Source organism: Diuraphis noxia, unplaced genomic scaffold (assembly GCF_037042655.1).
Source record: "Diuraphis noxia isolate RWA-SAM2 unplaced genomic scaffold, SU_Dnox_SAM2 contig0001, whole genome shotgun sequence".
NCBI classification, from domain to species: Eukaryota; Metazoa; Arthropoda; class Insecta; order Hemiptera; family Aphididae; genus Diuraphis; species Diuraphis noxia.
In genome coordinates, this window is record NW_028301711.1 from 78,123,357 (window position 1) to 78,148,848 (window position 25,492).

Sequence of the window (25,492 nt, forward strand, 5' to 3'; positions counted from 1 at the left end):
CAGCAATACTGTTTATCGTTTCTATACATCGATTTCCTCGTATACAGTTTATACTTATTGACCTTATACCAAAATTCTTATTTGGCAACAGGTGTTTTTTTGTTTAATTTGGAAAAAATGTATGAATTAAGACCCAGTATAAGAATTAATAATTAAGCATTTAATATGAAAAGTATCCGATGGAATTAGTAGCCAGTAGACTTTATATAAACCTTAAACGTATGTGAAAAAGCATTGTTTCTATAGCGTTGCTAATCCTCTTACGAGTCTTCCGTACGAATGAAGTGTAACGTCATGAAAAAGACAACATCACTTAAAAAATATGTCCACAAATGAGGTCTATAATACCTAATTATTGCAAAATGTTAATTATCATTTATTTTGGGCACAACTTATTTTAATTAATAAGTAATTTCTATAAAGAACAAAGAACATAATATAGAAGCTTATAAATTCAATCATAATTTCGAAATTAAAATCAGACTTCCAAAAGTATGTTTAATTTACTGCCGATTTTAGAAGTTTTAATATTTTATTTTTGTGATGTTTTGGCATATACTGCGAGTGCGTGAGTTGCATCCGGCGGCGGTTGCCCGGTGTGATATGACAGCGATCCTCGGAAGCAACACTCACTATCATTTACTACTCACACATAAACGAAATCGAAATGTTCGTGTCATATGAATTGCCTAAATATTACTCCTTGAAACATGATAGGTTATAGAGTCTCTATAATTTAGTAATAATAATTATTAAATTGAAATTGATAAGGTTAACGTCGTTCGCGTATTTATAATATATAAATAGAGTTTATAGATTTAATTTTGTTCAAAATAAATTTATGTAGTTAAACATTTTGATTAACAAACACTATTATTTAATACAATTTTATTTAATGGGTCTAAGGCCCGGTATTACAATCATCGGTTACGTCTTCGGTAACGTGACGGTCTGTTAAAACATTTACGATCCGTTAAACTGATTATAGTATTACAATCTTCCGTAAATGTTATATTACATAACCAACTGATAACGTAAAGTTTTAAGTGATAAAACCACTAAGTTGATAAGCAGCGCGAAAATTGTTAAAATTCTGATTGTCTAATGTCTATCAGTAATCAGTGTTAATTTACTAAATAGTAAATTGTCTATTACTTATTACTTATTAGCACGATTTAACTATCTATATTTTACGATCTTAAATCGTGCTCATTAGTTAACTGTTAAATTATAATAATTATATACAATTGTTTTTTTTTAAATTGAAATGGAGGATAAAAGGTTGAAAAGTAAAAACTTTACCCTTCAAGAAGAGGAACTGCTCGTAACATTAGTAATTAAATATTGGTCAATTGTTCAATGCAAAGTAACTGATCATTCCAACAACTTGTAAGTACTTTGGATAATAAATCATAATACCTAGTATATACCAAATTACATAATAGAATACAGATATAGATCACCATAGGCGTGCGCAGACTTTGTCCGCAGGAGAGGCCCTTTAAAAGGTCTCAACAAAAGATTCTTGTACTTATGACTATTAGTATTACTAAATGTTATAGATTAATTATAGATCAATATGTCTCTCAAATTATATCCCCCCTGGCCTATGGTAGTGGTGTATCCTTATTTTTATAAACATTAAACGTGGTACTTGTTAGTTCTAAACAAGGTGCCCCTAAATCCACATTTAAATATGTTGATGTAAATAATAACTTGTAACCCAATGGGCTAATTGTTGTAAATGAAAAATACAGTAAAGTAACATATATCAGTATAAATCAGTAGGTAACATAAATCATTTGATCGATGATAACTGATTGATAAATAATTTTAATACAGATGATATTTACACTATTTAAAACTGGCTTCACTTTTTTCATGTCAAATGTAAAAATGTTCACTATCTAATATAGTACAGATATATATGCATTTATTAAAGAAAAAGCCAGAGGCCGCAGGGGGGGCATGCCCCCCCTGTGCGCACACCTATGTAGATCACATTAAAATAAAAAAATTGTTCTTGTCCTGCACAATCCACAGGAAGAAGAAAGAATATTGGAAAATAATAGAAAATGAATTTAATAATAATGCAGTATCTGGATCTACTGAGTGCTTCAGACCATCCACTGTTCTGAAATGCAAATTTGAGAATATGATGAGAAGAGCTCAGAAGAAACAAAGTTCTAATAAAGCTTCATTGAGTAGTACAGGTGGTGGAGCTTCAAAAATTGTTGAAATGACTGCAATTGATGAGAGAATTTTATCTCAAATTGGTAGACGAGGCACTGGATTCATTCAAGATAAAAGTTGGTGTAGTGATATAGGTTAGTAGTATAGGGTAGAAATCATAGGCAGTCCTAAGGGTGTTAAAGTATAATGTATTAAGTAAATTAAATGTGCTGCATCTGAAGTAAAATGTTGGGACTGCCTATGATAGTAACTAGTAATAACTAGGGAAAGAGATGTTTTTCTTGACCTTTTTAAATTAATTAACTCCATTACTTCACTAGTAAAAGAATTTATCGTAATTACTAATTATTAGTAAGTTTTTTTCATTTGATTTTTAAAGTAATAGGTATCTAGGTTGAGTTAAAATCATGTTTGTATGTTGGTATTATTTAGTATCAACAATTTTGCTTAAAACAAATTAATTAATTAAAGTATTAACAATTAATTAACAAGAAAGAACAAGATACAGTTTTTACACAGTATATAAATACATTTTTTTGTTTTATGTGTTAAAACACCATCCTTTTTGTAATAAATGAATTGATGAAGATTTGATTTTTTTAGTTGGAAGTTGTAATATGGTAGGAATAGAAGAACTTGAAGATGTCCCGATAGAAAAAACTATTAATATGGCAGAGTCAGATGTCCTAGTAGTAGGCCCGGAAGACTATTACCAAGAGTATTACACTGAAAATGGTATATTATTTTTATTTCATTAGTATAATATTTTAATCATATATTAATTATAACAAATTAAACTTTAGAGGACCGAGATACAGATAAGTGTATGGGCAGTAAAACTGAAAATCAAAGTTTGATTGATGATAATAATTTATCTGCAGCATCTGGTACTACTAAGTATATGATTTTAATGATATCTTAATTAAATTTTTGATTTTCCCATGTTTTTTTTAGTATCTTGGGCTAAGTATACACCTTCAATGTTGAAGCAACCCAAAGCAAATGCTTTATGTGCAACCACTCAAAATGAGATTACTAATAATGAAGGTTTGTTATTGTATTACTATACTAGTAATTTGAATTCAATGTACTTTCTTAATGTAATTGATTGTAATATCTATAGGTCACACCAAAAAACGTAAACAATTACAAGACAAATTGACATTATGGGCTAAGGATAAGGTGACTTTAACAAACCAGCGTAGTGAATTTGAAAAATATCAATTGGAATTTCATCAAGAATCTTGGAAGAAGAAATTGCTAAGAGAAGATTTGCTAAATAAAGAAGTTGAAAATCGTATAAAATTTTCAGCAGAAGAACATGCTGCTAAAATGGCAAAGTTTCAGGCAGAAACAGAGTTGTTAAAAATACAGAAGACTGTTTTATTGAAAGATGCTTTGACATAATTAGGTTGCAATGAAATTCTATTATTTTTTTTTTATTTATAATAGTTTGAATACTTTTTTGTTATGTTAATGTTATATATTGTTATTAGGTACATCGTTTTATAATTACATGTTAATAATACTTAAGCTAAAGAGTAAAGACTGAACATTAGTTTAGCTTCTAATTTTTAAATTTATAATAGTTTGAATACTTTTTTGTTATGTTCTATATTGTTATTAAGTACATTGTTTTATAATTATATGTTAATACTTAGCTAAAGACTGAACATTAGTTTAGCCTCTAATTTTTTTAAATTTATAATAGTTTGAATACTTTTTTGTTATGATATATTTTGTAGTAATTATTTATTTATATATTTATAATTATAATACATTTTATAAAAACAATCGTTCTCTTTATATTTACTTAACTTATTACTATTATTAATTAATTTTGTATATATTTATTTTATTTTCATTCCATAGTAGAAAAGTAGTTTAAAAATCTTTTTCTATGTACTGATCTATTTCCCCCTTCATTGGCATTACCTAGTTGCGGATCAATTAACGTCAGATTAATTGAATGCTCCAATTCGTTTGATATCTTAGGTTCATTATCGCCAAACTGTCTAGCAATGTTATGAAGAACTGCTGTTGCCACTATAATTGCTTGAACTGTGTTTAAATTTTTTATATTTATACCGAGACTTAAAATCGGAAATCTACGTTTCCAGACACCATATGAGCGTTCTACAGGATTTCGTGTACGTATTTGTGATTCATTGAATAGAGTTTCGACATGTGTAAGTGGATTTAAAAGAGGTGTAATAACATAACGTTGGACAGCATAACCACTGTCAGCAACTAAAACGCAATCGTTAAATTCTCCATCTTCAAATCGGTTCTTAATAGTGGAATTCCGAAAAATATTTGCATCATGTGTACTTCCAGGCCATCTTACAACAATATCTTGTATACGTAGCTGGGCATCACATATTGTTTGAACATTTATAGAGAAAAATTGCTTTCTGTTGCGAAATATTTCAGCATCATTTCCACCAGGAGATCTAATTTTAATGTGTGTACAGTCTATGGCTCCAACACATGATGGAAATTTAGCTATATTATAGAAATCTTGTCGAACCTTTTGTATTTCTGAATCATTCGAAGGAAAATATATAAACTCTGGTCGAAGTTCGGCTATTGCTTCTGATACAACCTTTATTATTTTTCCAGCAGTTGTTTTGTGTATACCAGCAAAATCACCACAAGCAGCTATAAATGATCCAGTGGCATAGTACCGTAACGTCACTAATAGTTTTTGACCAGGTGTCACTGCATTATTTCTACAAATTCATTAAATATATTTCCAATCATTTTAAATCATGCATATTAATTGTTAATAATAATCAAAAAAAATAGGAATCAAATTGGTTAAACTGGTTTTCTAAAAAATCTCGTTTTTTCATTTATTAACAAATAGGTTAGGTTCAACCAAAACCAAAAGCTTTAAAACCCTATAACCTGAACCTAAGAATTTAAGACATCGATCTCAAAACCAGAAAATTTAGAAAATCATTCTCAAAACCGAAACTGTAAAATGTTGAAAGGATTTCAACAAAGGTAGGCAAGTTAGTGAATATAATTAACTGTGACAAGTTAATTTTTTTTCAAGTCTGAATATTCGTATAAACCATAAATTGCAATAGTGTTTTTTATTCACACAAACATTAATCAAAAATATTTAACAATGTGCAAAAATAAACCATTAAATTGTTATTATAGTACATTGTGACCAGAAACTAATCGGCAACATCTATAATCTACAGTCTATACATGATTAAAAATTAATAATTTAAGTTATTACTGCACAATAAATAATATGAATATTATACAAAAGTAGTGTAATGGTTAAAATCAAAAGAATTAGTTTTGTTTAAATACAAATTAACTTCATTACACGATAATGATAATTAACTATAAAAATTAAAAAGTTAAGTTTAGACAAAAACAATTTTTACTGAATAAGTTATTAAGTTGAAAACAAAATACATTAACTGCCCACCTTTACAGTTTCGATCCTTGAAAAATATACAAACCTATCAGTAGGTGATGCAATCTTTGTCTCTATGACATCAAGGATAAACTTCACGGTAGTTTTTGTCAAACGAAATCTTTGTAAAAATTCGTTATCCCTCCAAACCTGAAAATGATCTGGTCGATCACGAATAGTTTTTGCCTGTCGAGGGAAACCTACTATACAAGCAAGTTCAAATAAACTGGTATCTGTATCACTTTCATAATTATCATTGACGACTTCATCATAATCCAAATGATCCATGAAAGTGAATAAATAAAATACAATAAACTTATAATTTTATACGATAAAAATATTCAAAATATCTAATAAGAGTAAAGAACAAGATGTGAGTAGGAACAGGAAGACAGCTGAAGTAAATACAAATTACAATTTACAGGAATACAAATTATCAAATTGATAACGTAAAAATATTGATAAACCAAAAAACAAAAATCCAATCACCAATCAAAAGCTCTAACGGAATGTAGTATTATGTTTAACCGCCCGGCATCGGTCGATAAGTTAACAGAAACATAATCAACCCTTTTTTGCCTTACGGACGTTTGTAATACAGGCCGGAACAGCTAACGGAGCGTTAAATCGTAACCAACACATAACCAATGATTGTAATACCGGGCCTAAAAGCTTAAAAAATTAATCAAGGTTCTTGATAGTATATTGTTACGATAGCTGCAGTTGAAAAATATTATAAATACAAATAATTTTTTTTTATAAGCATTTTAAGTTCAAATTTTGACGAAATTAGATTTTAAATAACTAAGAATAACGAGTTTAGTCATATTGGTGTAATTTAAATATATAATTCGTGAATAGTTTAAACTTCCAAAGTATATTATTATGCATAAATAATATGATAATATAGAAATAATATTAATCCAGCGACACGGTAGTGTCGCGAGCTAAGTAAAAAAAAAAGGAAGGCGAAGCACTCGACCGTGTATATATACAGAAACCTAAACATTCCCATTTAATACGTGTTAATATTTTGGTATTCTTTATTAAAGGCTGTAGGTCTAATAAATGAACCAAATAGTTAGAATGAGATATCAATCGATCGAGAAAATCATAGGCTACGTGCTTTTATAATTTTAAATAGAATCGGTTGAATAGTATTTTAGTTATGATCAAAAAACTGTGGATATTTAAGTGATCATTTTATATTACTTTCGCCGCCGGCTGCCGTATTAAACGCGTCATGTTGACGGGACGAGTGAGAGGATTCTTGCGACGGCGGCGTGTGTCTCCCACTACTATTGCTTCCCCCCACCGCTAGACACATACAACATACTAACACGCGAACATGGTCCACAATCGCTTATCAGTTATCGGTATCGGTGCATTCTGTTTTCGTAATTTGAAATTTCGTTCTTTCTTCTTTCGTCTCGCGTCCTGCGTACGAGCTTGTTGTCGGCGTTATTGTCTCGTGTCCATAATATTATTATTCAATGCACGTGGTATCACCAAACCTAACCGTATCGACTATCTATCATTTTCCATTGAGCATTTTATTGTTAAATAATATATAGTCGTTATAATAATAATTATTATTATAACAGTCTTTATTATAATTTATAATACTTTATTGTGACTGTCTTCATATTTGTGTCGAATTGTGTCTACATTAAAAATGGTAACTTAACTCCAAAAGGCGCGAGATATGAGGAAAAAAAATATCAGGAGTCTACTCAATCTAAAATCGTAGTTGAAAGTTATAATAGTACTACTATTAAACAGTGCAGTATTAACACGGTACATGAAGTACCACTAAAAAGAAAGAATCCAAAATCCAAACAGTTATTTCCATTTTATTAAATATTGAAAAATGTACCAATAGATCAATTGGTAAATTAAAAATGCCTCTGGTTCAAGGTAGGTGTACTGCAGATAGAGTATTAAAATGGGTGCTGAAGTATAGGAAACAAAATGTACTTTTGTACAGAACGATATGTTTAAACATCTTAAAAAAATTATAAATAAGACATTACATCATAATAATGGAAAAAAAATAAAAAATATCTTGACCCTAATAAAAACTAATGATATCTCAACAAAAACACTACGTCAACTCCGTGTAAAAAAAACGCTAAGTAAAAAAAAAAATATATATAAATGCAATAAAATGTGTGATATAAGGTGGAATCTAAGTAAATAGTTTAATGAATAAAATGTATGTATAAATAATTAATTCAAATTTAATAAAAATTGGTTATTTATATTAATTTATAATATGAATTATTTTAACTCAAATTGATCCAATTTTGGTTTACTTGGCCGGAAGATTCAGTCTAAAAAATGTATAGCCAAGTACTAATAGTTTATGTAATAAATAATGAAAGCACCATTACAATAAATAAATTGTTTCCGGCTAAGTAAACCAAAATTGGATCAATTTGAGTTAAAATAATTCATATTATAAATTAATATAAATAACCAATTTTTATTAAATTTGAATTAATTATTTATACATACATTTTATTCATTAAACTATTTACTTAGATTCCACCTTATATCACACATTTTATTGCATTTATATATTTTTTTTTTTTACTTAGCGTTTTTTTACACGGAGTTGACGTAGTGTTTTTGTTGAGATTAAATCTACTGTGTGTGTACCGTATTAATAACGACAGTATAAATACCCAGATAGCATTTTCGTAATGATAATGTTTTATTGATTTCATATCTTCATTATAAAAATAATATTTTAAAATAAACGTCAATAAATTATCAAATAATTATTTTGTGAAATAATATTATGAAATAATTAATAATATAACATCAAAAACTAAATAATAAAATGATATTCAGAATAAGTTATCATTATGTTATTAAATATTAATAGTTTAAATTATGTTTTGTATTTATTAATAATATGACATCAAAAACAAAATAATAAAATAATATTCGGAATGTATTATCATTATGTTATTGAACATGAATTATATTAATTATATTTTGAATATATCAATAATATGACATCATTAATGATATAATACAATACTATTCCGAAATTATGATCATATTATTATAAAATCTAAATAATTATGTCACGTTTCAGAATAATATGTATATTATAATAACATAATAATACCTATAATAAAAAATTATTTGAATCTATTATATTTATAATTTAAATATAGGTATATATCGTTATTCGTTTGTATTGTTATAATATATTTTTAATGTATGGGAGACGAGAATGAATTGACCCATGAAAAATATTGAATTTAAGAACGCAAATTATTGTGTTTAAATGTTGGCTTTCTATACCAGTGCTTTGATTTTTATGCCAGTCGTTCTTTCCAGGGGCGTAATTAAGGGGGGGGGGGGTGAGGGGGATATATCCCCCCCAGAACCTATATAATGTGTATATTTATATATTAATTTGAAGCTTGTGGAATTATATGTCTTATCCGTTTATCGTGCTGACATCACGGCGAAATATATTTAATATAATTAATATCAAGAAATCTATAAATAGGTATGCGCATGGAAAATACTGATAATTAGAAGAAACGACTGGCGACTGCAGCTAATCGCAGACATTTATTATAGAACTATTATAGAAGTCTGTGCAGCTAATACGCCGAAACAGTTATCATTTTAATATTTTATGTAGTTATTTTTGTTGGGGTGGAACGTGGAACGTTTCAACGTTGACGTTGTGTCAGTTGTTGTGATATAAAATATCATTTGTATTTTGTACATTTGTACACGCACATAGTGTATTAGTGCTCGACAGTTTTTAGGTATTTATAAGATAATATTATTACTCTTTCTATAACAACTGTAAATTCTAACTCGTAACACTATGGAAAATAAAAGAAAAAATACAATTCTATCTTTTTTTTAAAAAAAAAACAAAACCTAACGAAGAAAAAAATACAGATAATACTGAGGTAAGAATGATACAATTCGATTATATTAAATACTTAGGACATAAATACTTAGATATATTATGTATATTTACATAATATACCTAAGTATTTAAATGTCTTAATAGGTATAGACTATAGGTACCTAATGTATATAAATTTTATAGGAAATTAAGAAGGATAACCATTTATCTAAAGACACTGAAACTACAACTACTGAATATGAAATCGAAAAAGACTACAATTTAAATCAAACACATTCAAATGAGGTAAGAACTATAGGAGTTCTAAATATTATTAAATATAATTCTTGTATTTTAAATATTAAATGTACTTATATACTAAATGTATTTTTTATTTACTAATGTACTAAATGTACATAAAAAATACATGAATATTATATTATATTATATTATTCATTAAATTAAATTAAGGCTGTTGACTTTTAAAGATTTTTATATTTTTTTTTCATAAATTAAAGATTGAAGACATAAACATGCATTCCCACAATAATGATATTAGTTCCTTTGTGAATAAAAATTTGTCTGATGCTGATAAACATCTGGTAAGCTTAGTTCTAATATTTTATAAATTGATAATATAATTTTATTTCACCTTGTAAAGATGTAAGAATAGGTATATTACTTGTATTATTACTATATTTAATTTTCAATATCATATTCCTTACCACTAATATAATAATTAAATAATTTATATCTTTACTACAGGTTGGATATTAGTTTTAATAATATTATAATTTTAAAACAAAATTGGTTACACCTATTTTTTAGTTGTACTATGACTATCTAGGTATATATAATATATTTATATATCTAATGATTTTTTTAGGTGCTTACAAATTTGTGGGTACCACCTTCCAACTATATATTTCCATTAACTACAAAAAATATGAAACGTAGGCTACGTTTCCAATACAAATGGCTTAATGAATTCCAATGGTTAGCATATTCTGAAGGAAAACATGGTGCGTTTTGCAAATATTGTGTTCTGTTTGCTAAAGTTGGGGGAAAAAATGGTCAGCCTTTGGGATATTTTGTTAAAACAGCATTTGATACATAGAAAAAAGCTAAACAAGTAATTTATTACTCTTACTTACCTATTGTTAATTATTATAAGTATAAAAAATAATAATTTACTTTTATCTTTCAAAGTACGAGTACTTATTGATAGGCAGAGCTGTAAAGTATTTGAGTAAAAGTATTTGAATATTGGTATTCAAATACTTTTTTAAGTATTGAATACTTTATTTAAATACTTTTTTTATTTCTTGTATTTAAATAGTATTTAAATACCTTTTTATGGTATTGAATACTAATGTATTTGAAATACTTTTATACTTATGAATATATTATTTTATTAAAAATCAAAATGTCACATCTCGCAAATTGTCAACGAAAAAAATATACCTATATATTATAAAACTAGATAAATTAAATGATTTATTTCATAGATAAAAGTTTAAATGAAGTGATTATGAATTTTGAGAACTAAAATATTATGTTTACGACTGCGTGTCGCCGTACAATAGTACAATAGTACTTAGTTATCGCATAATATTATCTATAAGACTATACAAATATAAGTATTGTATTGCAGCCTTTGGGTAGGTACCTATGTGGGCTATGAGTTATGACCTACCTAATAAGTAATAATATATTAAATTTGTCTGTCACCACGTAAAAACCACAGCGGATAATCCCACAACTCACAAATAAACCTATTACCTACGACTCGTTCTCGGCTTTATTGCACGTCGCACGAAACACAAGCAGTTAGCACATCAGCGTCTTTGTAGTTTGTACTGATATTCCGTATTGACCGTATTCGTTTATTAGTTTATTACCTACCTACTTTGTGCTATACGTTTAAAATGAACAATATTGTTGAAAATGTACCATTTCCATTTCCGATGTATAATGCACATTTTAAAGTTATATGTGTACTTGAAGACAAAATTTATTATAAAAAATTAAAAGTAAAATGTGTGAACTGTCCGGGAACAAAGGAACTTACAATTGACACACGCTCAAATTCAAACATTCGTAAACATTTATCAGTAAGTACAGGACAATACTCAATACTAGTTATACCTACCTATATTCTATCATTATTAGTTATTACTATTATTATTCATAATTGGCTTTTTTTAACTTATAGAACCAGCATCCAAACATTTTGGCAGATATTGATAAGTTGGACAAAAAAAGAAATGTCGATGAGGTCAAAGCAAAGAATAATAAACCGGATAATATGCTTTTGGATTTTATTTCGAACAAAAAAACTACTAGCCAAGGTATGCCTACTTAGTACGAAAATAGTACACACGAATATCACAGTAAATCGGGGGATATTTTCAATTTTATTTAAAAAAATTAAATAAAATTAAATATATATTATCATGATATTTTACTCGATGCGCCGGCCACCTTATCACATACAAACGTTATATTTGATAAAAACGATTGAAATTTGTAAACGTAATTATAACGGAAAACGAAAAACATAAATAAATAAATAACACAAAACAAAACGTAACGTTTAACAAAATATATGATATATCATTAAACAAAACAACGCAAAACAGTATAATAAATATTGTATTTCATTAAACGAAATAATTCATTTCCAATTATTTAATAATACTTAGTAGTATTTAATTATTTATTCAATCCAAGAATTTACGAACTATGTATTGTAATTTAAATATTTTATCGGAATGGTAAAAAATTTAATAAATAGGTAGCATGGGAATGCTAAACTGCAAATTGCAATTTGTTTTAAAAAATCTTTAGTATTGCGATTATTTTTGTAATACCTACTTATAATTTTTGCTTACAATCATTTTTACGATTTTTCAAACATGATAATATAATTAATAATTTAAATTAAATTAAATTACCTAAATAATTTTAAATTAAATTTTAGCTACGTTAAATCAACTTGTTCAGAGGTTTATTATAAGTGCTAATATATCTTTTGCAATTGTGGAAAACTCTGCTTTCAAAGAAATAATCGAAAGAGGATTTCCAAACAGAAAATTATTGAGTCGTCCAACTTTAATGAAGCAAATTGAGTCTGAAATTGAATCATCAGTAGCTAAACACAAATTAAAATTGTCAAAAATTGTACATGTTGCAACAACAGCAGATTGTTGGTCAATATTTAAAAAGTAAATTATATTATTGATTTGAATTATGACGTATAACATGTAATTTATACAATCATTTTATTGTATATTATGATTATTTTTTAATTTTTAGGTCATACATTGGTATAACAGCATCTTGGTACGATGAGGATTTACAAAGAAACACAAGTCTTCTTGCTATTCGCAGGTTAGAAGGAAGTCACACGTTTGAAATGTTGGCCAAGTATATGGATAATGTATATAATGAATTTGAAATATCAGATAAAATAGCATATACAACTACTGATAATGGTTCTAACTTTGTAAAAAGTTTCAAGTAAGCAATGTTGAACCTTAAATAATTTTATTTATTTAAGTATATTATTTTAAACATAATTAATTTAAGATATAACTATTTGTTATAAAATTATTAATAAATTTGAAACTTTTAAAGTGTGTATGGCTGTATTTTTGAAGATTATTATGATGAAGATATTGGTATTGAAAATGTAGATGATTGTGAAAATGATGATGGCATTGAAATGTTAGAGTTGAATGATGAATTGAATAAAAATATAAATAATGATTTACCATATTCACTACCCAGACATCATAGATGTGCAGCTCATACACTGAACTTAATAATGTCAACGGTAACTATCTACCTACTTAATAGTGTTACTAAAAGTTACACATATTCATTATTTGTAAATTGACAAATAGTATTTTAGTATAATAATATAATATTCTGTATTTAATTTTGTTTTAGGATGCAAAAGTTGCATTATTAGACCCTGTATATAAAAAACAGTCGAGGATTACATTTGGAAAATGTGTAAGTCTCTGGAATAAACAAGGACGTTCTACAAAATCAGCAGATTTGATAAAAAAGCACTGTGGTGTTTATTTGAAAACACCATGTGAAACACGTTGGAACTCGTGGTATGATTCTGTGTCATTTTTATACAAGTATCTCAACAAAAATGAATCTAAGTTCAGATTAGCTATGGACGAATTAGATATTGTCAGGTTAGAAATTAAATAATTTTAATTGTTATTTCTCATAATAATATATATTTAATATATTTTAATACCTAGGTTTAACAAAAACGATATTGAGTTTTTGGGAAATTATGAAAAAGTATTACAACCAATTTCCATAAGTCTGGACATGCTTCAAGGAGACAAACATATGAACTTTGGATTTTTACTGCCAACAATTGAAGAACTCTCTTCAAAATTTACACTTATGTCTCGAGATGATACCATTTCTAAAAGTATACAACCTCTTGTGTCTGCTTTGCTTACTGGTATGTTTAATTTTAACAGTAAAGTTAGTTTAAGTTAGTTTCTATACTAAGTTAATACCAAAATAATTTATCTTTCAGGCATTAATAAAAGATTTGGGGATTTATTACAAAATAAGTTTTTAATTATTGCATCAGTGAGTAATCCTTATTTTAAAGTGGCATGGATTAAAAATGATGTAAGAAAGCAAATGGCTATGGATGCATTTAGAAATGCTTGTTTACAAATATATGAAAAAGAGTGTGTTTCCAATACTCAAGAACCTAATATTGTAGAAAGTTATGATGAGCCATCATTGGACTTTTTTACGTGGTCTTCTTCAAACAATATGAATGGTATAGATTCGGTAGATATTTAAATTAATCAATATTTTAGGACTTCACCAACAAAAAACTTGGATTGTTTGCAATCACTTCCTATACTTAAAAAAGTACATATACATTTTTTTTGGTTCTTATGATAAATATGATAAATTTAATTAATTTTTTATTTCTGTTGACAGGTATTTATTAAATACAATACACCTCTCCCCAGCAGTGCTTCGGTTGAAAGGGTATTTAGTGTAGGAGGAGCTACGTTAACAAAAAAGAGAACATCAATTAGTGACAAGCATTTTGAACAAATAATGTTTTTAAAATGTAATAATCAATGCAATAATAAATAATAATAAAATGATGAATAAATTGTACATATTTTTTTTTTTATAAGTATTTGAAAAGTATTTCAAATACATTTTTAAAGTATTTGAGTAATACTCAAATACGTTGGATAAATAAGTATTTGAATATTACTTTAAATACTTTTTTCAACAATATATTTTTTACTTACTCAAATACTTTTTAAAAGTATTCTTTACAGCTCTGTTGATAGGTATCTAATTAGACTAATGTCTAATTGAATGATTATTTTAGGAATTTTGTGAACATTCAGAAACTATATATCACGTATCATCCACTTTAGATGCTGATCATTTTTTAAAAGTGTTTAAAAAAACCGAACCATCAATAATTAATCAATTGGATACTGATAGGTATGTTGTAAGAACTAAGAAATTATTTGTTTTATACTTTTATATTAATTAAAATTATTTGAATCAGATTAAAACAAATACAAGCTCATAGGAAACGTCTCATTCCTATAATTGAGTGTATTCTCTTATGTGGTCGCCAAGAACTTGCTCTAAGAGATCATAGGGATTTTGGAAATATTTTCAGTTAGTATTTATTATTTAAATTATTATTATTATTATTATTAAGTTTGTTTCATAAATATAAACAGTACACCTCGTAATTCAATATTATACTTTATTACAGCTCCAGAAATATCGAACCAAGGCAATTTCAGGTCAATTTTATTATATTGATGTAAAGGCGACGAATATTTAACAAATCTATTAAAATCAGAGGGTCATAATAAATATATAACTCCACAAATTCAAAATGAGATAATTTCAGCATGTGGCAATTTAATCTTACAAACAATTGTAAAAAAAGTTAACAATTCTCAGTGTTTCACTGTCTTAGCAGATGAAACTACTGACATATCTGTTACTGAACAACTTGCTCTTTGTGTAAAATTTGTTGATGAACAAAACAATGTAAATGAGTGCTTTCTTAAATTTATGGAAATACATAGTTTGACAGGAAAAAACTTGGCTGATTCGATTTTAAATGGTAAATTTTACTTAAGATTAAATCTATTTATGTTTGTTGATTAATATTGAGTTTATTATTTGTTTATGTTTTTATAGGTCTAATGAGTTGTGGAATTGATTGTGAATTTTTATATGGGCAGGGATATGATGGGGCAAGTAATATGTCGGGCCAATTTCAAGGTGTGCAAGCTCATATTAGAGTCAAATACCCTAAAGCTATTTACGTACATTGCGCAGCTCATTCGCTAAATTTAGCCGTATCTACTGCAAGCAATATAAAACCAATAAGAAATTGTTTAGGTATTATTGAAAAATTATACAACTTTTTCAATACTCCTAAACGAAATCATGTGTTATTATCTACTATCGAAAATAGTGATGTTGATCAAAAAATAAAAACATTAAAAAGGCTATGCGCAACTCGATGGGTGCAAAGATACGATGCTGTTCATGATTTTATTGAACTTTTTAAGTTTGTAGTAGAGGCTTTAGAATGTATATCAGATTGGAAGGATTCGTCTGCTATAGATGCATCATTACTTCTAAAATCAATGGACTCTGAATTCCTAATTTCAATTAATATTGTTCAGGTAAAAACAATATTTTTAATTTAAAGCAAGTATCTTAAGTCTATTGAAAATACCCTATGTATTTTTCAGCTAATGTTTTCATTTGGTTTACCGTTATGTAAACAATTACAAAAAACCAATATTGACCTAAAAGAAACCATTGATCTGGCGCAAGATACTGTCAATGAGCTTAAAAAAATTAGAGACAATTGTGAATATTAATTTGAAAATATATTTTCAAAAGCAAAGGTAAAACATAGAAAGTTTGTTGTTTATAATGTCTAACTAATAATATTTATTATCTACAGGAAATGGCTGATGAAGTAGATATTGTATTAAAAATTAAAAGAATATCAAAAACACAAACTAACCGAGCTAATCCAAATGATAATACTTCCAATCCAATTTCAAATGTTCAAGATTACTATAGAATAACTGTCTTTATCCCATATATTGATTATTTCACAAGTCAATTAATAGAAAGGTTTTTGTCACATTCTAAAGTGTTCAATGGTACGGTATTATAATTTATAATAACATATTATCTAATAAGTACATTTGGATATATTTACATTTTTTTTTGTTTAATTTTGTTCTGATAGGTTTTGAATGTTTGTTTTCAAATAATGTTGATCTAACCGAAAATGACAAAGCATATTTTAAAGAGTTAGTAGAATTCTATTCACCACAAATCGATAAAAATAATGCAATAGCTGAATTGAGGCTTTGGCGGGCTAAGCTCCAAAGAAGTGGGATTATTCCTAAAACAGGAATTGATGCTCTTAGTGAATGCAATTCAGAAATATATCCAAATATTAATCTATTATTAAAAATATTATGCACATTACCAGTTTCCACTACAACTCCCGAACGTATGTTTTCAGCTCTCAAACGAGTTAAAACATATCTCCGTAACACAATGTCTGAAGTAAGTTCATGTTCATCATTATGATTAATTATTATTGAAGTATCTAGTTTTATTTTATTTAAAAATTATTAATTTTAGGATCGATTAAATGGTTTAACTATGATGGCTGTACATAAATCAATTGCAATTAATCCTGATGATGTAATTGACGAGTTGGCTAAACAGCCAAGAAAATTAGAATTTATATTATAAACGTACAAAATTATTATGTTAATATGTTATTATATACATTATAATTATTAAAAACAAAATAAATTTAATATTTTAAAAATTATTATTTAATTTAAAAGTAAATTTTAATTCTAATATATTCAAAATTTACATTTTGAAGAAATTATTATAATATTGTATTGGTATTAAATTGTGTAGAATTTTAAAGCACATTTATTAATAGGTACATTTTGTGTAGATATATATTAGTTTAAGAATTTTTGATGAAATAGTTTTCCCAGATATTATACTTGAAAATCTAAGTATTTATAAAAATGTTTATCCCCCCCTAAGACAAATTCTTAATTACGCCACTGGTTCTTTCTAAAACGTATGTAAAATATTACAATTTCAAAATGGCCATTATACGTCACAATATATACACGTAACTATATATATAGTTATCGGCTTATCGCTAACAATAATTTTGAACATCGCATAAACTCCAACGTTCTAACTTCTAACACATTATTATAATATTATGTTACTTATAAAATGTTCTTGCGCCTTATACAATTTTGATAAAGATAATATTATATCACTGCACTACCATCACTGCAATATTATAATTTATAATAATGCTAATAAAGTAATAAAGTAATAACATACCTATGGACTTGTAGTGGCCCTGGCACGGTTACCACGAGGATGAATGTGGTGGTTGTTTGACGGAATAGAACAAAAAAAAAATTAACACAAACGTTTTTTGTCGCAGAGATGCGGTGGTTTGTCGTATATTAAAAAAAAACAAAAGCAAAGAACAACAAAAAGAATTAGTGCGGAGGGTTACGACACGTGCGAGGACGGTGGGTGTGATGTGGTGATCACTGCAAGCGAGGTCGTAGAACTAAAACTTACTATAAGCCGGTTCGCGGTACCGGCGCGGCGGTCGACATTTCCAGGCGCGCTTATCGCGTGTCGGTGTCGGCCGTCGTCGATTGGCGGTTGACAGAGAGAATAGACGGCGCGGGTTTCCGCGCAAAGGCCGTTTGAATTCAAACGACTATTACGCGGGACCGCGTCAGACTATGGATGGTCTTATACTCTTGATTTGTATGACTTATATAATACACCAGTGTCTGTGTGTGTATATTATAATAAGAGTTATAAATTTGTAAAAATAATACAATATAATATTGTAGTAAAAATATGTATAATATGATATGTGTAATAGGAAATAGAATAACAATATTTTATAACATAAAATACTATTATATTATACATAAATGTGTTAAGATTGTATCCTATAATAATATAATATACCAAGATATATATATTTAAATATTTTCTACGTTGGTATTTAGGTAAAGCAGTTTATTATACATCGGGTTTAAAATATTAAAATGTACGCCCGCACTCCGCAGGCCACAGCTGCATAAGCCATCTATTATTAATAATTAATAAGGTTTACCAAGAATTGACCCGAACGTTATTACTAAACGAGTTACGACAATAGCTAGTGCGACAGTGCGTACAACAATAATATTAAATTATTTTTAATCTTATCATTATGATTGCAATCAGAAATCTCCAAGTCGAAACGTATTAAAATAAACTTATTACAATAATTAAAACTAGACGTCGCGACGCACGCCACGACGGGATCACGGAAGCTACGATCGGACGATTGGCAATACTTATTGCTTATAGTGCTTATACATTCATGTTACCATTGATTATAAATACTAGTATTTATAATCAATGATGTTACGTACGCCGTTATTGCCAATACGAGTACGAGAGACGATGAGAGACGAGATACGATTACACGAGTCACGAATCGACTCCATCTAGTCCTTCTCCTTTTGTACCTACAAATATCGGCTATATCGTTTCATATTGTGACTTACTCTTACTGTTACTAGTGATTTTCCAATTTGAAGTTTGAAATTTGGATTTACAAAACGGTTGTGGTGGTAAGTAAATTATATATTCATTAATTTATACTTTTATTGGTTATCTTCTTCATAAATTAATTTAGATAGATATAGATAGGCAAAATGTTAATAATGCGGTGTCGTGGTTAATTATTTGCTTTAATTACACCAGTTTCTTATATTTCTTGCATGGCAGATCTTAAATTAATTAATAGGTATTATCTATTACCCATTAAATTTTAGCAGGTGCAAAACTGTTATTGGTCCAATAAATTTAATGACAAATTAAGTCATATTTAAAGCTAATTGCTTTGCTCACAAATACTATAGGTACTTTTTTATATTTGAATAACAATATAACATAAACAAAATAAATGTAAAAATCTGTAGATACCTATATATTTTAAACGCTGCATGTATCATGTATGTGCTGTATTTGTACCATAATACATATAAAAATGTAATATTTACCTATATTAAATTAATTATAATGATAATATTTTTAAATAAGTTTATAAAAAACAATTCAATGAAATATAGTAGGTATTGTATTTTAATAAGTATAAAGTTCAGTGTCTGCAGGTGCTAAAGCATATCTTAGTATCTGCTACATAATACCAGTGGGTGCAAGTGCACTGTCGTGCACCGCTGTAATTATGCCACTGACCCATGTTAATTATAAACCGTTAGGTACTAGGTACTTACAATACTTTTTATATAACAATATATTTTGCCATATTAAGCCAACCGCCCAACTCTAGTTCTTAATTTTCAATTGCATTATTATTAATATAACATAATCTGCAGTTATACAGATATATTTTATAATTTATATAATGTACCAATCTATATAACATTTTACAGAGAATTGATGGTATTTATATTTGTATCATTAATATAGGTAGGTTAAGTTTTTAACTACCTATATATAATATACCATTGTTTGTACTTTTTAATTAGCTATACATAATATGGTATCTCTCAATTTAATTATTTTTGTATTTTTTAATTTTTAAATTATTAATTAATAAAAATAAAATAACTATAATATCTATAGGTACCTACTTATTTTCATTTAATTAAATTTTTAAATATTTTTTTTAGTTTTGTGTGAAATAAAATTACCTGTAGGTATATTTAGTTATATATTATTTTAATTACAAAATACTTAATGTATTTGTTGAGCAATATTAATTATATTCGTTATCCATCTTGGAAGATAAAAGAAATATCAAACGCTCTTGAAAACCTTAAAAATAAAATGCCATGCGAGTTTGCTAGAAAGCCAAGAAGACTTGATGAAATATGTCGTTGGAAGGCCACAGAATTTCGTACTTTTTTGTGCTTTATATAGGAACATTTGTCACAAAATCGATTTAAAAAAAAGAACATTGGAAACATTTTTTTAGTTTAAACTTGGAAATGATGATACTTATTAGTCCTGATTATGGACAATATATAAATCAGGGACGATTATTATTAGATGACTTTGTTAAAAATTTTGAGTTAATGTATGGACGTCACCTAATTTCCCATAATGTTCATGGTTTAATCCATTTATGTGATGATTACAATCTGTTTGGACCATTGGACAACGTTTCAGCATTTCCTTTTGAGAATTATATGGGAACTTTAAAGAAAATGTTAAGAAAACCTGACAAGCCCTTACAACAAATCATTAAAAGGTATAACGAAAAATGTTTGCTGATGTCCAATACAAAATATAAATATATGGCACTTCATTTCACTGGTATTCATAATCGTGGACCAATTATAGAAAATAGTATGGGAGGAATACAATATTCATCTCTAAAATTAGAAAATATGACAATAAAAACCAAAGTTGATGCTGATTCTTACTTAATTACTAAAGATAAAAGATTAATTAAAGTTGTTAATATAATTTCTAATGAAAGAAATAGTGAAGGAATTTTAATTTGTAAATACTTTCAAAATAGTTATCCATTATTTCTTAACCCTATAAGATCAACAGAATTAGATATTTATGTTGTTAATAACTTATCTAATGAGCTTATTTGGTATCATATTAATGATATAAGTAAAAAAATGATTCTTATTCCTCATAATAATGAACAGATTTTACTTCCATTGTTACATTCCACTTAAAATTCCATACCAGTTTTAGATGTATATTATATAATGTATTATAATTTAATTGATAGTAAAATAAAATAAACTAATATTAATGAAAACAAATATTTTTATTATCATTTTAGGATATTAATTTAATTTAATTATTAAATTAATATAAAAGGAAGTTAATTTAAATAAAGATTTAAGATACTAAACTGAAGAGAGATAAAATACAATTATTTAAAGACTATTTTAATTATAGAAAATGTGGTCTGTTGTTGCTTTTGATGATGATGAATCAGTAGAAGCTGTACCAGCATACTGGTTTCAGGAAGATAAATGTGCTTGGCCAAAAAAAAAATCATAAAAAATTCTTTCTTTCTGGCTTTATCAAATGATAATAAACATAGTTCTAAAGTAAAAAAACAGCTCATATTTGATACGCAAAATCACAGTCAGAGTTCATTGAGCAACTATACTAAGCTACCAAAACTTACTGGTAAGTTAAAAGTTTTATATAGGTGGTATTATAATAAATATACAAGGTATAATAGAATACAGAAAGAACTGAGTATTGAAATAATAATAATTGTATTCTAATTAAATTTATAGGCACTATTCTACTACATTTATAGTATACAATTTTTATGATAAAAATTAAAGTTAGTTTGATAAAAACGTTTTTGGAAAAATATATTGTAGGAGTGACTTACTTGACAAACATTTAAATTTAACATTAGAAAAATTGTACAAAATAAACCACTTGACTAAGATAAATGTTATTACAACCCAATTAAAAATAAAAATGTTATATTATAAAATATATAGTGCAACTATGCAGGTGTCTTTACATTTTATTTAAAAAAAGTTTTAAAATATTGATTAGAAAAAAATTATTTCATCAATTAGTTATTTTGTTATACTTTTGTTTAGTGAATACTAGCTATTATATTATATAAATAATAGTTCACTACAAGATGTTAATTTTTTTTTTTAATACAATATTTTAATACGTGCTACAAATTTTTAAAACCAATATGTATAGAGTACATCTATATTCTATATAGTTATTAATATGTAATATGTACCAAATAAATAATTAAAAGTTTTGTATTATAATTTACTTTAGGATCTGAACCAGCAAAATTTCTTTTAAAATCATCTTCATCTGCAGTACCTAATACTATAACTGAAGATATAGGGAAATCGCAATCTAATTTCTGTAGACAATCAGAAATTATTTTAACGCCATCATCGCCATTTAAAATATCAAATGTTGAAAGTGATGAAGAACTTATTAACTCATCACAATCTGATTTCTATGGACAATCAAAAATCATATCAACTTCATCTTCACCATTTAAAATATCAAATATTGAAATTGAAGGATTTACTGCATCGCAATCAAATGTTTTCCATCAGTTATCATCAAATACACCTGTATTAAGTTCGTCTGATAAAAATGGTAAACAAGTTGATTATATTTATACTATTAATGCTTTAAAATTTATGCTGAACTCTAACTAGGAAACCTTTATAAATAATTTTGTATTTATGAAATATTGATATAATATTTTATATTTCATATATATTTCAAAACATTAACTTTATTAATTTAATTGATTTAAACTTTAAAGTAATTTTTCTGTTTAATTTCTTTTTGAAATTATATTGTTTTTGAAAAGTGAAATCATACTTATTTTTTATAACAATGATTACAATCTTTACATATTGTTTTTTCCTGTTTAGATATTCTTCACAAACTAAATCGTAATGTTTTAAATATGAAATATGACATAAAAACATGGATTGAAAATAATGAAAAACTTGAAGAATTGATTTTAAATATGAGTACTAGTAATAATAACTTATCAATTGGGAATACTACAAATGTTTCATCGGAAGATGATTTTCTTAGTTATTTAAATAAAATACTTCCATTAAAAACAGATGAAGCCTTACTGGAATTTGAAAGTAAACTAGTAGATAATGTTTTCAGATCAAAAGTGGTGAATATGATATAATAATTTATAATAATAATAATAATATAATAATTTATTATATACAGTGGCGTATATAGGAATTAATTTCAAGGGGGGGGGTTATAAAAAAAATGTATTTAAGTATTATTATAATAATTAACTTAATTAAAAAATTCATTTGAGTGTGCCGTGCCAACAAAAAATTTCGGGGGGGGGGGGGGTTGAACCCCTACCTCCCCTATATACGCCACTGATTAGATCAGGACTTAGATTAAAATGTTTATCTTTCTTTAGATATACAGTATAACATTGAACATTCTTATAAGATACTCTTATACCAGAATATTGATTATAATTTTAAAATGAATTTATTCATTAAAAAATGTATACATATATAAATTATACTATGAGCTTATAACTACATAATATATACGTATATTTACATCAGAATTTAAAAATGTTTTATATAATAAATTATTTAATATAATAATATATAATTAAACCTTTAGGTACATGACATTTTTAATACTTTTATTATTATAGGTCATAGAGTTAAGTCTGTATGGACGTGTGACATTACCAGCTACTATTCGCTCTATTATGCGCTATATATTTACTGACAATTTACTTAAAAATTATAGTTATAAAGGTCAAAAGAAGAAACAAAATTTTTCATTGTTGGCGGTGAACTCTGTGATATTTGGTGAGATATTTTGTATTTTGAAAGGTTCCTTATTGGGTATTATTGAAATGAATTTATCACACAATACACTTACACATATATAATATGATGATACCCGATAATAACTACAATAAAATTTAGTAAAATATTATAATGTGAACTATTATTGAAGGTGTCTTATTTATACTAAAAAAAAAGTGATGGAAAATTATAAACAATTTCAATAAACTGAAATATAATGTATTATTTAAACTAAAATAGTTAATCTGAAAATTTTAAAATTAGAATAATTTTGTTTTTATTATTTTAAGACTGGTCAATATATAATGGGCCATTGATGGGTATACAAATAATTTTTCTAAACTTAAATCTCATAAATCAATTTTAATTTTACATTCAATATATTGTGGATTTTCCCTAAAGGTTTTTCAGATTTTTGATTGAATAGTTTGTTAGTCGTTTATAAATAAATAGTAAATACCTAGCTATACTGTATATTATTAAGTATAATTATAAATGTGTTAAAATTCTAGAATTTATGATCAGTTTTATTATTGTAATATTTTTTATACATAACGATATTATTGTACCATAAATATGAATATCAGAATATATAGGTACTTTCAAAATGTGCAAATCTATAATAATAAACATACTCAGTTTAAAATTAAATTTCTAATGAAAAGCTAAGCATTAGCCACTAATACGTTTAACTTTAAATAAAAAATAAAATTGTAAATATATAACAATTATCTGTATACTTTAGTTATAACTTATAAATGAAAATTTAATTTAATACCATTGGTTGTGTAGGTTTAGGTATTGATTATGTACTCATTTAATCTCCAAAAAACTATCTTCAGACTATTTTTATGTTTTATAATACATTTTTTTGTTTAAGATGCCATTAAACGTATGAAACGATTCCAAAAATTTGACACCATTGAAGATCAAAATATTTTTAGCAGGAGCTAAATTCAGAGAAAAACTTTAAATAATAAAATTAACATACCCTATATATATAATGTATATTATGCTATAATCATATAAAAACATGTAATAATAGACATAATATACATAATATGTTAAGTACCTTATAAGTAATAATATAATGTAACATTATTCATGCAGTTCAAAATCGAATATAACGTTTAAATAATATGTATATAGTCTAAAAAAATTGTGTAAGAAACCCAATGTGTTATTCTATAATTTAATATTGTAATAATATTTAATTTGACTACCGCAATAAAAGAAATTATGTAACTACATTTTTTAATTTCTTTCAATTATATAGGTGTAACATGCTTTTCTCCAGTATATTTTCCACAGGAACAGTTTTTTTTTTTTTTAATTTGGATGTTGAACAATAATTATCATTTTTATATTTAAAAAAAAAAATGTTTGTTTGATTTTAAAAATTTTGATTGTTGGAATGAGAGGTCCGGAACCTTGGACCTCCCCTCAATCCCAAATATCATTTTG

General features: G+C 26.5%; 5 protein-coding genes and 1 long non-coding RNA gene across 6 annotated transcripts; all 6 read left to right on the top strand.

Moving 5' to 3' along the window:
• The first annotated feature begins 978 nt into the window (after window positions 1–978).
• Window positions 979–3,987, top strand: LOC149061875 (uncharacterized). The gene is made up of 6 exons (XM_089217728.1): window positions 979–1,389; window positions 2,044–2,327; window positions 2,797–2,928; window positions 2,997–3,080; window positions 3,148–3,240; window positions 3,317–3,987. Exons 1-6 carry the CDS (start codon window positions 1,268–1,270, stop codon window positions 3,598–3,600), a joined length of 999 nt encoding a protein of 332 aa, XP_089073854.1. The 5' UTR covers window positions 979–1,267; the 3' UTR covers window positions 3,601–3,987.
• Window positions 3,988–10,040: 6,053 nt separating this feature from the next.
• Window positions 10,041–10,639, top strand: LOC149061876 (uncharacterized). Its single transcript, XR_016189858.1, has 2 exons — window positions 10,041–10,120; window positions 10,405–10,639. It is a non-coding gene; the product is annotated as an uncharacterized LOC149061876 (long non-coding RNA).
• A 313-nt stretch (window positions 10,640–10,952) lies between these two features.
• On the top strand, window positions 10,953–11,914 carry LOC149061877 (uncharacterized). The gene is made up of 2 exons (XM_089217747.1): window positions 10,953–11,632; window positions 11,734–11,914. The coding sequence occupies exons 1-2, from the start codon at window positions 11,447–11,449 to the stop codon at window positions 11,881–11,883; spliced, it is 336 nt and encodes a 111-aa protein (XP_089073873.1). The 5' UTR covers window positions 10,953–11,446; the 3' UTR covers window positions 11,884–11,914.
• Window positions 11,915–12,601: 687 nt separating this feature from the next.
• Window positions 12,602–14,699, top strand: LOC149061878 (uncharacterized). The gene is made up of 7 exons (XM_089217708.1): window positions 12,602–12,745; window positions 12,837–13,040; window positions 13,158–13,356; window positions 13,473–13,732; window positions 13,802–14,013; window positions 14,092–14,441; window positions 14,514–14,699. Exons 1-6 carry the CDS (start codon window positions 12,636–12,638, stop codon window positions 14,367–14,369), a joined length of 1,263 nt encoding a protein of 420 aa, XP_089073834.1. The 5' UTR covers window positions 12,602–12,635; the 3' UTR covers window positions 14,370–14,441; window positions 14,514–14,699.
• Window positions 14,700–16,203: 1,504 nt separating this feature from the next.
• Window positions 16,204–17,354, top strand: LOC149061879 (52 kDa repressor of the inhibitor of the protein kinase-like). The gene is made up of 4 exons (XM_089217740.1): window positions 16,204–16,483; window positions 16,543–16,747; window positions 16,837–17,162; window positions 17,241–17,354. Exons 2-4 carry the CDS (start codon window positions 16,546–16,548, stop codon window positions 17,352–17,354), a joined length of 642 nt encoding a protein of 213 aa, XP_089073866.1. The 5' UTR covers window positions 16,204–16,483; window positions 16,543–16,545.
• Window positions 17,355–19,077: 1,723 nt separating this feature from the next.
• On the top strand, window positions 19,078–25,130 carry LOC149061880 (uncharacterized). The gene is made up of 6 exons (XM_089217736.1): window positions 19,078–19,288; window positions 21,606–21,842; window positions 22,473–22,808; window positions 23,093–23,352; window positions 23,869–24,028; window positions 24,909–25,130. Exons 2-6 carry the CDS (start codon window positions 21,683–21,685, stop codon window positions 24,980–24,982), a joined length of 990 nt encoding a protein of 329 aa, XP_089073862.1. The 5' UTR covers window positions 19,078–19,288; window positions 21,606–21,682; the 3' UTR covers window positions 24,983–25,130.
• The last annotated feature ends 362 nt before the right edge of the window (window positions 25,131–25,492 follow it).

Excerpts from the sequence above, each read along its gene's own strand:
- LOC149061875 (XM_089217728.1), top strand. The coding sequence starts at position 1,268 with ATGGAGGATAAAAGGTTGAAAAGTAAAAACTTTACCCTTCAAGAAGAG. Across the intron at positions 1,390-2,043 it reads ACTGATCATTCCAACAACTT|GAAGAAGAAAGAATATTGGA; the intron begins GTAAGTACTTTG and ends CACAATCCACAG. Across the intron at positions 3,241-3,316 it reads TGAGATTACTAATAATGAAG|GTCACACCAAAAAACGTAAA; the intron begins GTTTGTTATTGT and ends TAATATCTATAG.
- LOC149061877 (XM_089217747.1), top strand. The coding sequence starts at position 11,447 with ATGAACAATATTGTTGAAAATGTACCATTTCCATTTCCGATGTATAAT. Across the intron at positions 11,633-11,733 it reads ACATTCGTAAACATTTATCA|AACCAGCATCCAAACATTTT; the intron begins GTAAGTACAGGA and ends TTTAACTTATAG.
- LOC149061878 (XM_089217708.1), top strand. The coding sequence starts at position 12,636 with ATGAAGCAAATTGAGTCTGAAATTGAATCATCAGTAGCTAAACACAAA. Across the intron at positions 13,041-13,157 it reads AACTTTGTAAAAAGTTTCAA|TGTGTATGGCTGTATTTTTG; the intron begins GTAAGCAATGTT and ends AAACTTTTAAAG. Across the intron at positions 14,014-14,091 it reads TGTGTCTGCTTTGCTTACTG|GCATTAATAAAAGATTTGGG; the intron begins GTATGTTTAATT and ends TTTATCTTTCAG.
- LOC149061879 (XM_089217740.1), top strand. The coding sequence starts at position 16,546 with ATGGCTGATGAAGTAGATATTGTATTAAAAATTAAAAGAATATCAAAA. Across the intron at positions 16,748-16,836 it reads ACATTCTAAAGTGTTCAATG|GTTTTGAATGTTTGTTTTCA; the intron begins GTACGGTATTAT and ends TTGTTCTGATAG. Across the intron at positions 17,163-17,240 it reads TCCGTAACACAATGTCTGAA|GATCGATTAAATGGTTTAAC; the intron begins GTAAGTTCATGT and ends TATTAATTTTAG.
- LOC149061880 (XM_089217736.1), top strand. The coding sequence starts at position 21,683 with ATGTGCTTGGCCAAAAAAAAAATCATAAAAAATTCTTTCTTTCTGGCT. Across the intron at positions 23,353-23,868 it reads ATGTTTTCAGATCAAAAGTG|GTCATAGAGTTAAGTCTGTA; the intron begins GTGAATATGATA and ends TTATTATTATAG. Across the intron at positions 24,029-24,908 it reads GGTGAACTCTGTGATATTTG|ATGCCATTAAACGTATGAAA; the intron begins GTGAGATATTTT and ends TTTTTGTTTAAG.